This window comes from Hippopotamus amphibius, chromosome X (assembly GCF_030028045.1).
Source record: "Hippopotamus amphibius kiboko isolate mHipAmp2 chromosome X, mHipAmp2.hap2, whole genome shotgun sequence".
NCBI classification, from domain to species: Eukaryota; Metazoa; Chordata; class Mammalia; order Artiodactyla; family Hippopotamidae; genus Hippopotamus; species Hippopotamus amphibius.
Genome location: NC_080203.1, coordinates 100,033,343 through 100,052,062, shown reverse-complemented (window position 1 = coordinate 100,052,062; position 18,720 = coordinate 100,033,343). Strand labels below are relative to the sequence as shown.

The 18,720-nt window shown below is 36.7% G+C and overlaps 1 protein-coding gene across 2 annotated transcripts in view; it reads left to right on the top strand.

Annotated features, from left to right (window-relative positions):
- Positions 1-18,720, top strand: part of USP9X (ubiquitin specific peptidase 9 X-linked) — a 92,668-nt gene that overhangs the window by 52,592 nt on the left and 21,356 nt on the right. For both annotated transcript variants that reach the window (XM_057717738.1, XM_057717737.1), the window contains exons 23-31: positions 619-744; positions 2,224-2,349; positions 3,521-3,687; positions 9,728-9,836; positions 10,067-10,213; positions 10,808-10,954; positions 13,205-13,427; positions 15,626-15,846; positions 18,365-18,555. In XM_057717738.1, coding sequence (XP_057573721.1) covers positions 619-744; positions 2,224-2,349; positions 3,521-3,687; positions 9,728-9,836; positions 10,067-10,213; positions 10,808-10,954; positions 13,205-13,427; positions 15,626-15,846; positions 18,365-18,555 — 1,457 coding nt within the window. The remainder of the gene's footprint in view (positions 1-618; positions 745-2,223; positions 2,350-3,520; positions 3,688-9,727; positions 9,837-10,066; positions 10,214-10,807; positions 10,955-13,204; positions 13,428-15,625; positions 15,847-18,364; positions 18,556-18,720) is intronic.

Below are 18,720 nucleotides of genomic sequence, written 5' to 3'. Positions count from 1 at the left end.
GCTTGTCTTAAATACTGTTATAGAAATACTTACAATATAGAGAAGAGAAGTTAAAACTTGAAAGGCAGTCAGAATTACCTGGCTAATAACTACTTAAAAGTAATCTTTTTTCTTTATGGACTTAAAAATTTGGTTATACTGTTATTAAGTGTTGAAGCACTGGTACCTTTTATACATTTGCACTTTTATTCTGTTAGTGATATTCCTTAATTTTTCTCCTTTTCTAAGAAGAATTTGATGAGCAGTGTTAATGGGGAGCAGGGTCTGCCCAGGAGCATGCATGTGGAGTACTTTACTGAGTTTCTAGTTAGAATTGGAACCAGTCGGTTCGGTTTATCACTCAACTCTACAAGTTATGCTGAACGCAGTTAGAGAGACACAAGTTGGATTGGTCTAGAATGGGGGTTTGCGGAAGGATATGTGGCACTCCGCTGCACAAGAAAAAGAGGAAGCCCAGATTGCTGGTAATGCAAAGAACTTTTTGTGTAAGTCACATGGGTTCTACAATGTATTGAATATATACAGAAGGGAGGTTGTCCTGAGGGAGTGGTGACAAGTGAGAAGCAAATGATCTGGTTATGTACCCAGTGTTAAAGTAAAATGTTTATCTTTTTTCAGGTCAACCAAGTTACTCACGATCAAGCAGTGGTGCTACAAAGTGCCCTTCAGAGCATTCCTAATCCATCATCTGAATGCATGCTTAGAAATGTGTCAATTCGTCTTGCTCAGCAAATATCTGATGAGGTTAGTATTAAACTTGTAAAGCCCTAAAATTCTGTAAGGTTCATTTCTTTCACTTTTGACCCTCTGTTTATGTAGAAATAACCCTTATCACATTTTGGGGCTTAATTTTCCTAGACCCACTCACTTTAATCACTGACTCAGGCTAGATAAAGTTCTCTTAACATGAATTTTATCTAATATTAATATTAGTACTTTCTGGTTTTAATCACCTTTATGTACAGTGAACCGCATCCTTTATTTATTTATTTATTTGGTTTTAAAATATAGACCGAGATTGTCTTAATTTTTTTCCACTTCTTTAAGAACTTTTGGGAGACAATTGACATACAATAAACTGCATATATTTAAAGTGTACAATTTGATTTTTTTTTATTAGTAATGTATATATGGCAATCCCAATCTCCCAATTCATTGCCCCCCACTTTCCCCACTTGGTGTCCATATGTTTGTTCTCTACATCTGTGTCTCTATTTCTGCCTTGCAAACTGGTTGATCTGTACCATTTTTCTATAGTCCACATATATGTGTTAATATACGATATTTGTTTTTCTTTCCGACTCACTTCACTCTGTATGACAGTCTCTAGGTCCATCCATGTCTCTACAAATGTCCCAGTTTCATTGCTTTTTACAGCTGAGTAATATTCCATTGTATATATGTACCACATCTTCTTTATCCATTCATCTGTTGATGGACATTTAGGTTGCTTCCATGTCCTGGCTATTGTAAGTAGTGCGAACAGCATCCTTTTAAAGTATATAAGTCAGTGAAATTTGACAAATACATATTTGTGTCACACTTCCACCATAGTCAAGACACAGAATGTCTCCATCACGCTTTCCATATGCCCCTTTGCCCCTTCCCTCTCTACCCCGGCCTCAGATAACCACTGATCTTTTGTTACTATGTAGTAGTTTTCATTTTCTAGAATTTTACACAAGTGGAATTATACAGTGTGTGTTCTTCTATGTCTGGCTTCTTTCTCTCAGAATAATGACTTTGAGAATTATCTGTGTGGTGTGGACCATTGGTCCATTCCTTTTTATTGCTGAGTAATAATATCCCATTATGAATATTCCACATTGTATTTATCCATATACTGGGCGGGGGACATTTGGATTGTCTCTCTTTCTTAGCTGTGAATATAGCTGCTGTGAACATTCTGTATAAGTGTTTGTGTGGACATAAGTTTTTATTTCTCTTGGGTAAAAACTAGGAGTGGAATGGTTTGATCACTTCTGTAGTCTTTTTAAGATTCTTCTGAAAGTAGTGTAGAGCCAGGTAATGACTTGGAGAGCATACTTTGTGGTATTGCTGTTAAACGAAATAATGGGACAACGGCAACTTGGGAACCTAAAGACAGTGGTACTACTTCACAGTCATTCCTATTTCCTTTACAGGGAGAAACATTTTTGCTTTTCTAGTGATTATTCCACTCTAATACTCTATCACCTGTTTTAATTACTCATTATCTTGCAGGCTTCAAGATATATGCCTGATATTTGTGTAATTAGAGCTATACAAAAAATTATCTGGGCATCAGGATGTGGGACATTACAGTTAGTATTTAGCCCAAATGAAGAAATCACTAAAATTTATGAGAAGGTAAGAATTATCACAGAAATATATTGCTTTTAAGTAAATGTTGTTTAATTGTGCATGAGGCTGAATTATTATGTCTGTCATCTTTAAAAATCAAAGCAGTTGCATCTTAATGGTTGAAAATAAACTGGTAGCTATAGTTAAGAAGAGGATACAGTAAAATTTTACTTTGAAAATAAAGTACTTCAGATTTGTGCCATGAGCCTGCTTTTTCTCAATATGAAACTGTTTTTCTACTTTTTCACTAAGGTCAGATATAATTGTTTTGTACTGAATTTGCTTTCTCCTGTTCTCTTTATTCTTCTTTCATCATCTTTCTGTCCTGTGTAAATTTTGGTTTAGGTAACTGTGAGTTGTGATATCATGGCATTTAAGTATTTTGACTCTTAAAGCATTCAAGAGTGTCAGCCAATTAGGTATCAACCTTGATCGTCCATTAGATTAATCAGGTTATTTACGGAAGAGAGACTTGTGTTTGATTCTTTGATACTTGCCCCTGATAGCCACTGCTGCATATTTAGAAGAGGAAATTAAGTTATAGGAGCTTCCCTTTTATGGCCAGCATAACCCTAATTTGCCTGGGATTTATGTTGATGTCCTACAGTGTCAGTTATTCATTCAGCTAATATTTGAATGCCTGTTCTTCAGGCATGTACTCTAAATATTACTTATTGATAAATTCAGGTTAGAATTTATTAGCTACCTACCCAAGCATATTTTAGGTTGTAAAATCTTCAGACCCTTCCTGAACAGTTGTCTGAGACAGTTGTTTTTGAATAAGATGTCACAGTAGGTAAGCTACATAATGGAAGTAGTCAGAAGTTGGGTACTCTGACTGCAGTGCCAGAGTGGTTCTTGAGGAAGGAATGATTGTTGGTGCAGAAGTACACAACCCAGAAGGTCTCTAGGAGCCTGGGGGACAAAGAAGCAGGTAGTATGCTCAGTGTGCTTCTTCAGCCCTCCTTGGGACCTAGCAAAAGAGTAGAATTAGACTCATCATCTATTTATAGTCATTTCTGTACTATTCCAAAGGGGCGTTAAGAATTGTAGGTAAAGAAGCTGAGGCCAAGTGGTTTAAGTGTGAGTAGGTAAGTTTGAAGCACTAACTTGAAGTTGTATGCGATTTTCCTTAAATGCATCTCTAGGTAATTTGTCCCTGATTATAATTTTACAGACCAATGCAGGCAATGAGCCAGATTTGGAAGATGAACAGGTTTGCTGTGAAGCATTGGAAGTGATGACGTTATGTTTTGCCTTGATTCCGACAGCCTTAGATGCTCTTAGTAAAGAAAAGGCTTGGCAGACATTCATTATTGATTTACTATTGCACTGTCACAGCAAGTAAGTGTCTTTTTTAATTGTATGAAATTTGATCTTATTTTTTTAAGTAGAAATGAATTAATTTGTTTTGGCAAAATTTATCCCAGGAATCAAATATTTATTGTCTCTATCACACATTAATTGTTTAGGAAATTTTTATTTAACTGTGTTTTGCCTAGACCTGAATTTGTTTGGTTTTACTGTCTACAAAATGCCAACATTAATTCTCAAAGTAAAATTAATTTTTCTGTAATTCCAAAATTTAGTTTCACCTAAGGTATGTATTTTAGCCCATTTTAAAAATCTGGTTTACAAGATTTAAATTAAATAGGACATTTAGCTTCGTTTCTTGGATACCTAGAAGCCAAGTGTTTTTTTTAGTGAACTTGTTAAGTCAGTATGAAATTCACAAGGCGTAGTTATGGTAAGAACTTTTGCATTTTACACTGAGAATAAAGACCAATTATAAAATCCTAGTTTTTCATTTTAAGAACATTTAATCAGTCACATTAATTTTGTTTCAGGCTTCCTTTTGTGCAAGTCAGTCAAATTTGTAGAAAATATAGGTTTTCCATCCTATTTTTGTCAGTCTAATCTTGACCTTTATAAGGTAACTTTTTAAACTTGAGCTCTAATCAGTATCACTGTCATATGTAATTAGTCTATCTTATATACATTTTGCAAAAAGACAGAAAATATTCACTTTGTTGAATGGAATGTGAAAGAACAATGGCAGAAATCACTGATGAAAAGTTAGTGTGAAGTCAGAATTAGCACTTTGCTGAAATGAAGCCTAGTGGTAAAGTTGGGTTTTTGGGTTTTGTTTAAGTGTACATGATGGGATGGAGTAGGTTCAACTCATTCCAGGGGATGCTGTAAAGTAATTTAGTGGTCCTCAAGTGGGAATCTCTATTATTTTAGAAGTTTCTTGGTAATTTCCTTGAAGACATCTAGTTCAGCCTATTCAGAAAGTTCTTTGACGGGATCTTCGCAAATAAGGTTGAGCTTGCTATCTCTTTGAGAAGACTTTTATCATCGTTGGACAACTTTGTATGTTAAGAAATATAAATAGGTTGAGTACGTCTAGAAAAAAGATGATTAGCCTTGAGTTTTGATGAAGTCAAACCTGAGGTACAAATTTCTTACCTATGCTGATTTTTAAATCTTAAACTAAATTTGGAACTTACGTCACTTCCTTGACTACTGAGTATCAAGGAACTTGGTTTAATAGGTTTTCTGCCCTCTACTTTTTACAAAAATCCCCATTATAGGACGTTAGAACCATTTGGCTCCTCTCCTCCCTGAAACTTGTGCACAATGAAATGAAAAATACTATACACAGCACTTCTCCTCATCCCTCTGTTATCTTGTCTTTGACAGCAAAGGGGGTCTTCTAAGGTGAAGATCTTTTTTGAGCTTTAGGTATCTGGTTTTCTTCCCTAGTACTGATTCTCACCATGCCCTGCACTTTTAAATCATCATTTTATAAATATCGGAGTACCTACTGTAGGTTCAAAGTCCTTTATTACCAGTTTGTAAGAATTTAACAGCAAACCTGACCTGAAGATAATTTTTTGGCATTACCTTTCTAAAATGTGAATCCCCAAACACATCTGGCCTCCCAGGATTTCAGATAAGGCATTGTGGACCTGCGTACATGAGGCAACCCTTCAGGTAGAGTTTATATTCGAATAATTAATTACCAGTTAGTATAGCTATTTAAAAAGCATTTGCCAAGTATATTTTCTCATTTAATTTTTTTTAAATAAATTTATTTATTTATTAGCTGCGTTGGGTCTTCCTTGCTGCGCGGGCTTTCTCTAGTTTCGGAGAGCGGGGGCTACTCTTCGTTGAGGTGCGCAGGCTGCTGATTGCAGTGGCTTCTCTTGTTGCGGAGCACAGGCTCTAGGCACACAGGCTTCAGTAGTTGTGGCACGTGGGCTCAATAGTTGTGGCTCTTGGGTTGTAGAACTCAGGCTCAGTAGTTGTGGCACTCGGGCTTAGCTGCTCCACGGCATGTGGGATCTTCCCGGACCAGGGGTCGAACCCCTGCCCCTGCATTAGCAGGTGGATTCTTAACCACTGCACCACCAGGAAAGCCTTCTCATTGAATTTTATAGCAACTCAGAAGTAGACTTTGCTGATGGAGGGACTAAGACTGGAGTTAAATGATGAGGTCATACTTCTTGAATTCAAACTTATTTTGTCACACAGTTTACTGTGTATAGTTAGAGTCCACTAGCAAATTATGTGAGTCCCTACCACGTGCTTGGCAGTGAACATCCAAGGTCAAGTAAGATAGTTGTTTGCACTTAAGGAACTTTGAGACAGAAGTTAGTGTCATAAAAGTCAAAGTACTTTGGGAACTGGAAGAGGAATAACCTTCTTTTTACTTGGAGCAGAACTGAAGGTTCCGTGCAGAATGTAGCATGTGTGCACTCGTGTTTAGGTAAGATTTATACGTGCATAAAAATGGGAAATGGGCATTGGCATTTCTCTCCTCTCTCACCCTCACTCCCCATTGTGCTGTTTTTACTTGCTAATATTTTCGATTCTATACACTTTCCTCTCCATACTGTTTCTACCCTCATCTGAGCAACCAGCACCCATTGCTTGGACAATTGCAATATCCTTATCTTCCCACCCCTAGTGCTGCCCCACTAAGGTGTTACTTTAATCTGTTGACCACACAGAGTGATCTTTGAAAAATATGATCACGTTGTTTTCCTGCTTAAAATCTTTCCATGTCTTCCCATTGCCTTCGAATTAAGTGTAAACATTTAAATTTGGTTTATGCACTTCACAGTTTGGCTCTTGCTTCTATGCACTCGTAAGTTTTGGCTTCAGTGCCACATGTTCCAGTAAGTTTTCCTTATCCCTTGAGGTCTCCCAGACCTCTTTTCCTATTAGCAGAGGTCTGCTTCCACATAATAACATTGATCTTTTATTGTAATTGCTCGTAATTGGATTTGAATTCCTTTAGGTGGATGTGTTTTTTTCCTAGCCCCCTCCAGCACCTGTTGCTTTTATACTCTGCCTGTTTAATTCCTTTATGTTACCTTCATGATCCATGGAGGCATTTGAGTTTGCCACTCCTGGCATAAGTGCTTTCAAGGCACAGCTGAGTATTCTGGTAGACGAGGAGAAAGGGATAATGCAGTAAAGGAGATTAGTAGGAGTCAGTTTACAGAAGGCCTTTGATGCTGAGATCCAAGTAGTGTTAGATTTTAATATTGTAGGCAGTCTCACTGATAAATAATTTATCAACTACCTATTATGCACCAGGCAGTATTCTAGCTACTGGGGATAAAGCAGTAAACAAAACAGAGAAAATGTCAGCCTTTTTGGAGTCTGTACTAAAGGGGATGGGGAGTGGGAAGCGAGGACCTATGGGAAAATATATAGTATGTTAATAAATGCTATCGAGAGAAATAAAGCAGGAATGGGGGTAAGGAGTGGGGGTCACAGTGGAGTTCAGTTTTATATAGGGTAGTCAGAGAAGGCTTCCCTAAGAAGGATGACCTTTTAAACAAAGCTCTGAAAGAGTGAGGTAGTGATCCATGCAGATAATGGGGGAAGTGTGTTGGGTTTTGGGGTGGGGGTTTGTTGTGGTTTTTTCATTTTAAATTGTATTTTTTATTTTGTTCAGCTTTATTGAAATATAATCAGCATATAACTGTAAGTTTAAGGTGTACAAAGTGTTGATTTGTTACACTTGCAATATGATTACCACCATAGCCTAAGGTAAGCTAACACCTCCATCATATCTCATTTTAAATTTTATTGTTTATATGAGAAATATATTTTGGTCGTTTGAATGACCAAATACGTATATTTTTTAATTTTTATTTTTTAATTGGGGTATAGCTGTTTTGCAGTGTTTCAGGTGTACAGCAAAGTGATTCAGTTAACATGTATATGTATATCTTTTTCAGATTCTTTTCAGTCAGTTTATTACAAGATATTGAATATAGTTTCCTATGCTATATAGTAGGTCCTTGTTGTTTATCTCATATACAGTAGTCTGCATGTTAATCCCAAATTTGAGATTTATCCCTCCCCTCTTTGGGGAAGTGTGTTTAAAGCAGAAGAAACAACAAATGCAAACATCCCAAGGCAGGAACTTGCCTGACGTGTAAAGAACAACATGGAGCCGAGTGTGGCTGGAACAGCAGGGGCCGGGGAGTTGTAGGAGGTGGTAGGAGGATAAGGATTTTATAGATCATTATAAAGATATTAACTTTTACCCTAAATGAGATGGAAATCCATTGGAGGGGGTTTTTGTTGGGTTTTTTTTTTTCCTTTTCTTTTCTTTTTTGGCCGCGGAATGCGGGATCTTAGTTCCCTGACCAGGGATCGAACCTGTGTCCCCCTGCATTGGGAGCACGGAGTCTTAACCACTGGACCACCATGGAAGTCCCCCATTGGAGGGTTTAGAGCAGGAGTGCTATGCTCTGAGTCAACATTTTAAGTTTATCCTGGTTGCTTTGCTGAGAATAAGTTATAGAGTGGCAGAAAAGGCACTTAGACTATTTCATTAATCCAAATAAAAGACGAAAGAGTCTGGAAGTATGGCAATAGTAGAAGTGGTGAGAAAGGATCAGATTTTGAGTATGTTGTGAAGATACAGGCAACAGGGTTTTTTAATAGAAGTGTGTTTCTTTTGAAGCATTACCAAAGTCTGCATGTATGAGGAGGATGCTCGTCGACAGAAACTGGCAAGCATCAATTCTGTAGACCCTCACTCTATTTGGGCTACCTAACTTTTTTAAAAAATAAGCTAGGGCAGTATGAATGACATATACCTTTGAAAAATCTGGTAAAAGTTTTGGATCTTCTCCCCAAAAAAACAAAGTACTCCTGATGTCTATTTATTTGAGTTCCACCAAACTCAACCCACAGAGCTTCTAAAGGTCCCTCTGGTTTATAGGACTGTGTATGGGTTTCAGAAACCTAAAAAATATCCAGGAGGAAGGTTAGTACACAGAACGTATACTGTCAAGTTCTTACGTTGAACTAAAAATTTGGTTCTAAGCTATCAGCTAGCGCATTGGCAGAAACATAGTTATTCACGAAATGTAGTTTGTAATGTCTGTAAGATACACAAATGCTTTGTTAGCAGGTACTTTTTGAGCACCTTCCATATGTCAGACGTCGTTCTAGGTGCCAGGAATTCATGCATCAACAAAGCAAAGCCCTGCCCTGAAAGAGCTTACTTTCTAATGGAGACAGACCTCCATTTGTAAACAAACAGTATTTGTATGTCTGATAACTGGTTCTCAGCACCTGTTATATGCCAGACATCATTCTGGAGGCACAGTAGTAAATAAATAGATGATGCCTTTGCCCTCTTGGAGCATTTATTGTAATGAGACCTGTATAGTATGCATGTTTTTTAAGAGATTCATGATGCTTAGGTAAAATTCCCAGTACTGGAACCAGAGACAAGTTTTTCCAATGGGTAATCATAGAATATGGTGTAATATGGTGGTTCTCAATCTTTAGCACATGTTAGCATCACGCAAAGGATTTATTAAAACACAGGTTGCTGGGGCCTGAGGAACTGCATTTTTAACAAGTTCTCAGTTGCTGCTGATGCTGCTGGTCTGGGTAACATGCTTTGGGAACCACTAGTATAACAACAGGGGCATCTGCAGCAACATCCTTATTGTGTAATTGCAACAGAAGTTCTACAGAGTTGTTTGCTCCAGAGCACAATGGAATAAAAATTCTGTGGAATGCCAAAAAGATGCATAAGGCTTAGTGTACAACTCTTGTACCTAGAGGAACATTTCCAGTCTGTTCCAAGAAAGGAGTGTTAGAAGGTATCCCTCAAACTCTTCAGTGACAATTTGAGGTTCTAGTTCTTGACAGACAGCCTAAGTTCATCTGTTAAATGTTGCTACTTAAAGGGGTGTTACAAATTCTTGTATTTTTACTTTTAATCTACCTACCCTTAATACCCCACCCCACCACCCCCAAGAGATAGTGTTGGAATCTTTTTTTTTTTTCTTTTTCTTCGTAAAGATAATATATTAAATGGGAAAACTTTTTATTTCAGAACTGTTCGCCAGGTGGCACAGGAGCAGTTCTTTTTAATGTGCACCAGATGTTGCATGGGACACAGGCCTCTACTTTTCTTCATTACTCTGCTCTTCACTGTTTTGGGGGTGAGACATTTTTTAATATGCTTATCATTGTGATTCATTCTTATACAAGGAACGGTCAAGAATTTATGGTTTTAGTTTGTATTAAAGTTAGGGCAGTCTATATTTATTTAATAAATATTAGTAATTTCCCATACTATCTTAGTCATCTACTGTAGTTAACTCTGGGTTTTTCAAAAGTGGATTCCGAGCAAGAGCGTGTAAATTTATATTATTCTACTTTATTGTTTCAGAGCACAGCCAGAGAGAGAGCTAAACATTCAGGCGACTACTTTACTCTTTTACGGCACCTTCTTAATTATGCTTACAATAGTAATATTAACATACCCAATGCTGAAGTTCTTCTCAATAATGAAATTGATTGGCTTAAAAGAATTAGGGTAAGTTGCGTTTAATACTGTGTTTATCATACCGATAAATAGAATATTTTATTAATAGATAGTTTATAGTTTTGAGCATTTTGGTCAAATGGAAAACAACAAAGAGTAATTAAAAAGACCAAAGAATATACCATGTGTTGGTGGGTATTACTAACTCATGATTCACAAAATGAGTGTGTAACTAGTTTTGTCAAATGCTTTGTTTTACTTAAGACTTGATTTCAGCTTCTTCCATTTTAGAATCTTGGGCTCGTTTGCAAATGTTCATCTTTTAAAAAGCATTCTTGAATTATTTTCATCAAAAAATGAGTGATAGACTAGCACTTAATTTAACTTTTGATGTTAATACCTGATACTTTTTACCTAGAGTTGAATGAGAATTATTTCTGAAGAAATTGGCAACTTTCAGCCGTCAGAGTAGCATTTCTTCTACTAGTTTGTAAAGCCTACTTCTAGAAAGTTCTGAAGAGAAAAAAATTACTTAAAATGCAAAGGTTTGAAGGAATTTCCTCTGTCCAGCTCTCTCTTGTTCTGACGTCCCTCCCTTTCTACTGCCCTCTCATAAGTTAGGCATTTGATATTTTTCTTTGGCAGGATGATGTTAAAAGAACAGGTGAAACGGGTATTGAAGAGACGATCTTGGAAGGCCACCTTGGGGTAACAAAAGAGTTACTGGCCTTTCAAACCCCTGAGAAAAAGTATCATATTGGTTGTGAAAAAGGAGGTGCTAATCTCATTAAGGTAAGTTCTGTTGTCTTGGTCCTAAGCTAGATATCATAACCTTCTAAATGTTTATTAGCAAATCTGTCTGGTTAATTTATGGTATCATGTCTTTGGTGTATTGCCTTGACCTTTTTTCTCTTTCCTACTTTTAAAGAATATAGAGATTACAGTAATTTTTTAAATATCATTTCTAAATTTTGTACATAAGTAAAATTTCGGTACTAAGTAAATAAGCACTATTGAATTTTTCTATTTAGAAAATCTGAACTTTTCACTTCATCAGAACTTTTCACTTCATCTCACTATTTAAAGTGAGACAAATCTCTATTATGTAAGACCATGCATGTTTATCATGTTTAAGAGTTTTTTCATATACATGGTAACTCAAGGAAACAAAAAGTATCATTTTAGGACATCTTATTTTTATTCAAAATGGGTTTTTGTTATACATGGGATTAAAAAAGTAAATTTACTTAACAAAAATTCACATTAAGTACTACAGTCAACTTGTTCTTAATACTTACATAGTTTTTAACCTGAGAAATTGGGTTTGTTAATTGTAGTAAATAGTGTTTTGAAGTGGGATTTTTTTTTTAAGAACTTTTATTGAGATACAGTTAACATACAATAAACTGCATATATTTAGAGTGTACAATTTGGTTTTTTTTTTCTTATTAGTAATGTATATATGGCAATCCCAATCTCCCATTTCATCGCCTCCCAACCCTCCCCACTTTCCCCACTTGGTGTCCATATGTTTGTTCTCTACATCTGTGTCTCTATTTCTGCCTTGCAAACCGGTTGATTTGTACCATTTTTCTATATTCTGCATATATGTGTTAATATACGATATTTGCTCTTCTTTTTCTGACTCACTTCACTTTGTATGACAGTCTCTAGGTCCATCCATGTCTCTACAAATGTCCCAGTTTCATTGCCTTTTACAGCTGAGTAATATCCCATCGTATATATGTGCCACATCTTCTTTATCCATTCATCTGTTGATGGACGTTTAGGTTGTTTCCATGTCCTGGCTATTGTAAATAGTGCTGCAATGAACACTGGAGTGCATGTGTCTTTTTGAATGATGGTGTTCTCTGGGTATATGCCCAGTAGGGGGATTGCTGGGTCATATGGTAACTCTTTTTTAGTTTTTCAAGGAACCTCCATACTGTTCTCCATAGTGACTGTATCAATTTACATTCCCACCAACAGTGCAAGAGCGTTCCTTTTTCTTCATACCCTCTCCAGCATTTACTGTGTGTAGATTTTCTGAAGATGGCCATCCTAACCGGTGTGAGGTGATACCTCATTGTCGTTTTGATTTGCATTTCTCTAATAATGAGTGATGTTGAGCAGCTTTTCATGTGCCTCTTAGCCATCCGTATGTCTTCTTTGGAGAAATGCCTATTTAGGTCTTCTGCCCATTTTTTGATTGGGTTGTTTTTTTGATATTGAGCTGGATGAACTGTTCATATATTTTGGAGATTAATCCTTTGTTGATTGATGTGCAAATATTTTCTCCCATTCTGAGGGTTGTCTTTTCATCTTGCTTATAGTTTCCTTTGCTGTGCAGAAGCTTTGAAGTTTCATTAGGTCCCACTTATTTTTGTTTTTATTTCCATTACTCTAGGAAGTGGATCAAAAAAGATCTTGCTGTGATTTACATTGAAGAGTGTTCTTCCTATGTCTTCCTCTAGGAGTTTTATAGTGTCTGGCCTTACATTTAGGTCTTTAATCCATTTTGAGTTTATTTTTGTGTATGGTGTTAGGGAGTGTCCTAATTTCATTCTTTTGCATGTAGCTGTCCGGTTTTCCCAGCACCACTTATTGAAGAGGCTGCTTTTTCTCCATTGTACATCCTTGCCTCCTTTGTCATAGATTAGTTGACCATAGTTTATCTCTGGGCTTTCTATCCTGTTCCATTGATCTATATTTCTCTTTTTGTGCCAGTACCATACTGTCTTGTTCACTGTAGCCTTGTAGTATAGTTTGAAGTCAGGAAGCCTGATTCCACCAACTCCATCTTTCCTTCTCAAGATTGCTTTGGCTATTCTGAAGTGGGATATTTTTATTAGAAAATCCAAGTAAGTTTTCTGAAATGTAATGAGATCTTGAATTCTGACAAGTAATTTAACATTACTTCCTTCCAAGAGACATTTATTTCTTCAAAAAAAAAATACACGTGTGCACGCATATATAACTTTGCATATATTTTATATAAATATATATCGTTGCTAATACTTAATTCTTTTTTCAACTTTGTAGGAATTAATTGATGATTTCATCTTCCCTGCATCCAATGTTTACCTGCAGTATATGAGAAATGGAGAACTGCCAGCTGAACAGGCTATTCCAGTCTGTAGTTCACCAGCTACCATTAATGCAGGCTTTGAGTTACTTGTAGCATTAGCTGTTGGCTGTGTGAGGAACCTCAAACAGATAGTAGATTCTTTGACTGAAATGTATTACATTGGCACAGCCATAACTAGTAAGTATTGTAAAATACAAAGTTCTGATGACAGGTAATTATCTAATGTGTTCAAATTCCGTTTTCCTGTTTTCCTTTTAGTAAACATCTTCATCTCATGTTTTCCTTTCTTTCAGCAACTAGTTTAACATTTAAGACCATTACAAGCAATGAATCTTAATGTAGACAAGTTTTCGGATGTTTGTTAAATGTCTTCCTGTAAATGGTACAAGTATTTAGCAACAAAATAAATTTCATTTCAGTCAAATCTGGACTAAAATCCAAACTCCAGAATAATAAATAGTCAAAATAATTTCAGAGTTCAAGCTTGAAAATTCAGATTATATGCATTGGAAAACCTTTTGGGCCCTCACTTTAGAAGCTCTTTAATGTTATTTTCATATGAGTTCTAAGAAAATCTGGTTTTAAAGATTAGAATGTGAGAAGGTAATATTTTAGCGCCCTTGATCATCCTCAGTGTTAACGCTCACATGAAGCCTGTGAAACAGACTGTAGACTCCAGATCTTAACTGATATAGAACTGAAGTTCAAAAGGGGTGAGGGCAATATAGAATGACTGAGAGGACAGAAATAAGAAAGCAAACCACAATGGAGGCTGTTCCATTTTAGGAGAAAACCATTTGTCTACAAAGCTTAAGAATATAATTGATTATAGTAAATCTTTAAATTTTTTGATATGTTGTATTTTAGAATATAAGGACATTTAAACTGCTTAAAAGGTTAGACAGTTATTCTATCAAATCTGTATATAGTAGGGTGGGGGTTCTGTTTGTTTTTTAAACAAATCCATACTTTATTTAGTTTTCAGTAAGATTAAACCCTCAAGGGATACAGTAGCACACAGATTCTGTGTCCAATGGCCTTAGCAGGAAGATTGCTTTGGAATATGGTATGAACCAAGCCACTGTCTCCATGGGCACAAGTTATCTTTCCCCACATTCTCCTGGTTTTGTTTAGTTTGCCACCAGGAGTCACTGATGTTCTTTGCTTTGTACACCTGAGCACACCTCTTGCCCAAATAGAATCCAGTTTCATTTTGGGCATAAACACCTTCAATTTTAAAAAGAGGAACCGTGTGCACCCTCTGGTTTCGCAGGACCCTGCTTATAGCCACCAAAAATAAGCCTCAGACCGCAGCCTTCCAGACCTATTTACTGTTTTAGGAGTCCTGTTCCCAGCACTCCTCCACAGGCTCCAGGATGGCTAAAGAGAAAGGCCACTTGTTTTTAAGTAGTACATTTGTAGGGTAAAAACCTTTGATAGCTGTAACCATTATCTTCAGTTCATGTCTGTCCTCCCAGTATCTCTGTGTATGCAGAATCCAAATACAGAATCTTTTTTTGTTGTTCGCTTAGATTTTTAACCATAGATTGATGTGTAGTGGTGTTCTTCTCTTTGTTTTCCCCTTAATATATCTGTGATTATTTCCTATCAACACATAAATATTTACCTAAATCCATTTATTAGCTATATACCTTTCAGTTCAGTATACTATATTTAACTAGCGTTATAAACAGTGATGATATTTACATTGTTTCCAGGTTTTATACTAGGTAGAGGGAGATGTGTGGTGATTTGCAATTCTCACAGAACTCAAAACCACTATCTCGTTCACTTCTCAAAATAACATTGTGATTATAGGCAAAGCAAGTGTTGCTCTTATTACTATATATTTTAGGAAGGAAACAGAGGCTTACCTGAAGATGAAGGAGTTGGTAAGCATCAGAACAGGGATCTGAACCCAGGTGATATCTTAGGATTATTTAAAACTGAGTAAGCTATAATATGTTGATATATTTATATAACATTTCATGCCAGAACGAGTTTGAAAGCACTTTAAAAAACATACAAAAGTAGAAAATGTTAAAGTTCATAATGACTAAACTATAATAAAGTTAAAAGTAAAGTTAACATGTAGAAATTAGTCTTGTACTATCTTGTGAGACTACTGAGACTGCCATAGAAGCAACATCAGATAAAACATAGGTTCATCGATGGTGGGGTAAGAATCTATATAGTGGTATGTGTTGCTGTATATCTTAGGTTTGTTGAGGGTGAAATGCATGCTTAGTGCACTGTTTCAGGTGGCTATATAGGAGTAGTGGAACTGTTGGTAATGTTAATTTATCAGCTTAATGAAGTCCAAAATGGACAAAATGTTTGTATTCGTGCTACAAGAATCTTTTGTCTTCTCTCAGCTTGTGAAGCACTTACTGAGTGGGAATATCTACCACCTGTTGGACCCCGCCCACCAAAAGGATTTGTGGGGCTGAAAAACGCTGGTGCTACTTGTTATATGAATTCTGTGATTCAGCAACTCTACATGATTCCGTCCATCAGGAATGGTATTCTTGCAATTGAAGGCACAGGTAGTGATGTAGATGATGATATGTCTGGGGATGAGAAGCAGGACAATGAGGTAAATTTTATTTAACATTTTTGTTTTCTGTGTTTGAAGTTCTGATATCAGACACTTGTTCACTCTTCAGGGAGTGTTAGACTTTTATTGGACCTGTTGGCATATATTTGAAAATAAAGCTAGAATCTCCCAGCGCAAACTGCTACCTCGACAGTGCTCACTACCTACCCAACTTTCAACTACAGTTAATTTTTATGATAGTTTATATGTTTTAAAGCAACAGTTAATGTACTTACTTTTGGGAGGTTGGTATAATTTAGAGTTTGTATAATGACAAGAATCTTCATTTTTAATAATAGTTTAAACTATATTTTTACTTTTCTATTTGATATTTTAATTATGTATCTCCATTTATTTATGCCAAGTTATGTACTATGCCAGTTTCATTATCTATGCTTACTTTTAGATTACTTTTGCATTTTTCCCAAATCATAACTATTTTTGCCTGGGAAACAGACTTCTACTTGTGACAAAATTTAGGCTCCTACCAAGCAGCCAATGCAGAACGAAGCTGTAAAAAAAGTTAGGTTGACATAACTGTGGTATAGTTCTTTAGGGAAGAGACTATGGCCAGACTTAAGCTGTGGTCATGTTTGTGTCCACCCTGTATTTCTTTGTTTTTATTTGACCTTTCCCCAGTCATGGTGTTGGTGAGAACTGAAGAGAGAAGCCAGAGCATGCTTAAAAGGTTCTTTTCTCATTCCCTCTCTTCAGTCACCAAACTATTTACTCTGAGGTAGTTTATCACATACAGGCAGGGCTTCTGAAACATACACTTGCCTCAACTCTTCCCCAGATCTGCTGAACCGCATCATCCAGGAATTGGGGTCTGAGCATTTTTTACTTTTTAAGAAGCTTCATAGGTGTTGATCACACCCATACCTGGTTAAGAACCACTGCTCTGGGTGAAAATTGGAGTTCAAATTCTAGTTCTGTGGTTCGTCACATCTTTGGGTTGTTGAATTAAGCACAGAAGAGATAGCTAATTGTACCAGCAGACAAAGTATGATACAGTTCAAATAAGGTATCTCAACTTTGCTCTAATGGTACCCTCTGCTCTGTGTTGTCTTGGCACCCCCATTGCATTGCGAGGTGTCTTTGGTTTGGTTTTGGTTTTTTGCCTGTGTGCTTTTTTCCTTCCTTAAACTAAGTTTCTCACGGGCAGGGACTGGACATTGTCTATTTCTACATCCAGGTCTCGCACAGAGTTCTGCAGCCACCATTCCCTTTCCATCTCTGTGAATTTGGCTATTCTAGGTACCTCATATAAGTGGAATCAGACCATATTGTGGTTTTTTTGTGACTGGCTTGTTTGACTTAACATAATGTCCATTACATAGCATGTTTCAGAATTTCCTTTCTTTTAAAGGCTGAATAATATTCCTTTGAATGTATATACCACATTTTATCCATCCATTTATTCATCAGTGGGCATTTGGGTTGCTTCCACCTTTGGGGGGAGGAGGGCACACTGTGTGGCATGTGGGATCTTAGTTCCCGACCAGGGATCGAACCCGTGCCCTCTGTATTGGAATTGTGAGTCTTAACCACTGGACTGCCAGGGAAGTCCCTGCTTCCACCTTTTGGTGGAATTCATTGTTGTGAATGATGCTGCTGTGAACACGCGTATGCAAATGTCTTTTCAAGACCTTTCTTGCAGTTCTTTCGGGTGTTTTACCCAGAAGTGGAATTGCTGGATCATTTGATAGTTTTATTTTTTAATTTTTTAGGAACTGTTACCTACAGTGGCTGCACCATTTTACATTTCCCATCAACAGTATGCAAGGGTTTCAATTTCTTTGCACAGAACTGTTTCATTTTCATGAGGTCCAGTATGTCTATTCTTTCGTTGCCTGTGCGTTTGGTGTCATATCCAGTAAATCATTGTCAGATCCAATGTCATGAAGTTTTTGCTCCATGTTTTAGGAGCTTCATAGTTTTAGCTCTTACATTCAAATCTTTGTATTGAGTAAATTTTTGTGCATAGTGTTAGGGGAAAGTCCAGCCTCATTCCTTTGCATATGGATATCTAGTTTTTCCAGCACCATTTGTTGAGGAGTCCGACTACTCTTAATATGTATATTGTATTGAATGTTTACAAGTCTCAGCGCTTTACATAGATTATCTCATATAATCCTCACAACAGCTACATGAAGAATGTGTTAACCCATTTACCCATGAGGCACTTAAAAACTGCTCAAAGTTACTTAGCTTATAAGTAGCAAAGCCTGCATTTTTGTCTGGTTCTGTCTAAGTTAATCACTTCACTGTATTTTGCTACATTACCTACCTCTGTGATACATAGTCAGGGTTATTCCTTTATGACAACTCTTATATGAAATGGGTGGGGATGAACACTCATATTGCAAATTAAAATTTATAAATTGAAAGCTAAGTGCTTTGGAAATAAATAGAAGTACAGGTGATTTGTTCACTAATCGTTTGGTGTTTGTCTCAACATATTTTTATTATACTTTGAAGTTAGATTAGCTCATTAATGATATCTTTTGGTTTCTAGAGCAATGTTGATCCCAGAGATGATGTGTTTGGATACCCTCAACAATTTGAAGACAAACCAGCATTAAGTAAAACAGAAGATAGGAAAGAGTACAATATTGGTGTTCTAAGACACCTTCAGGTCATCTTTGGTCATTTAGCTGCTTCTCGACTACAGTACTATGTGCCCAGAGGATTTTGGAAACAGTTCAGGTAAACTATGGATGAATAGTAATTGAGATACTGCTTAAACCTTTATGACCATTTCATGACACTAACATTAAACTTCTAAAACCTATACTGGGGCTTCCCTGGTGGCGCAGTGGTTAAGAATCCTCCTGCCAATGCAGGGGACACAGGTTCAATCCATGGGCCAGG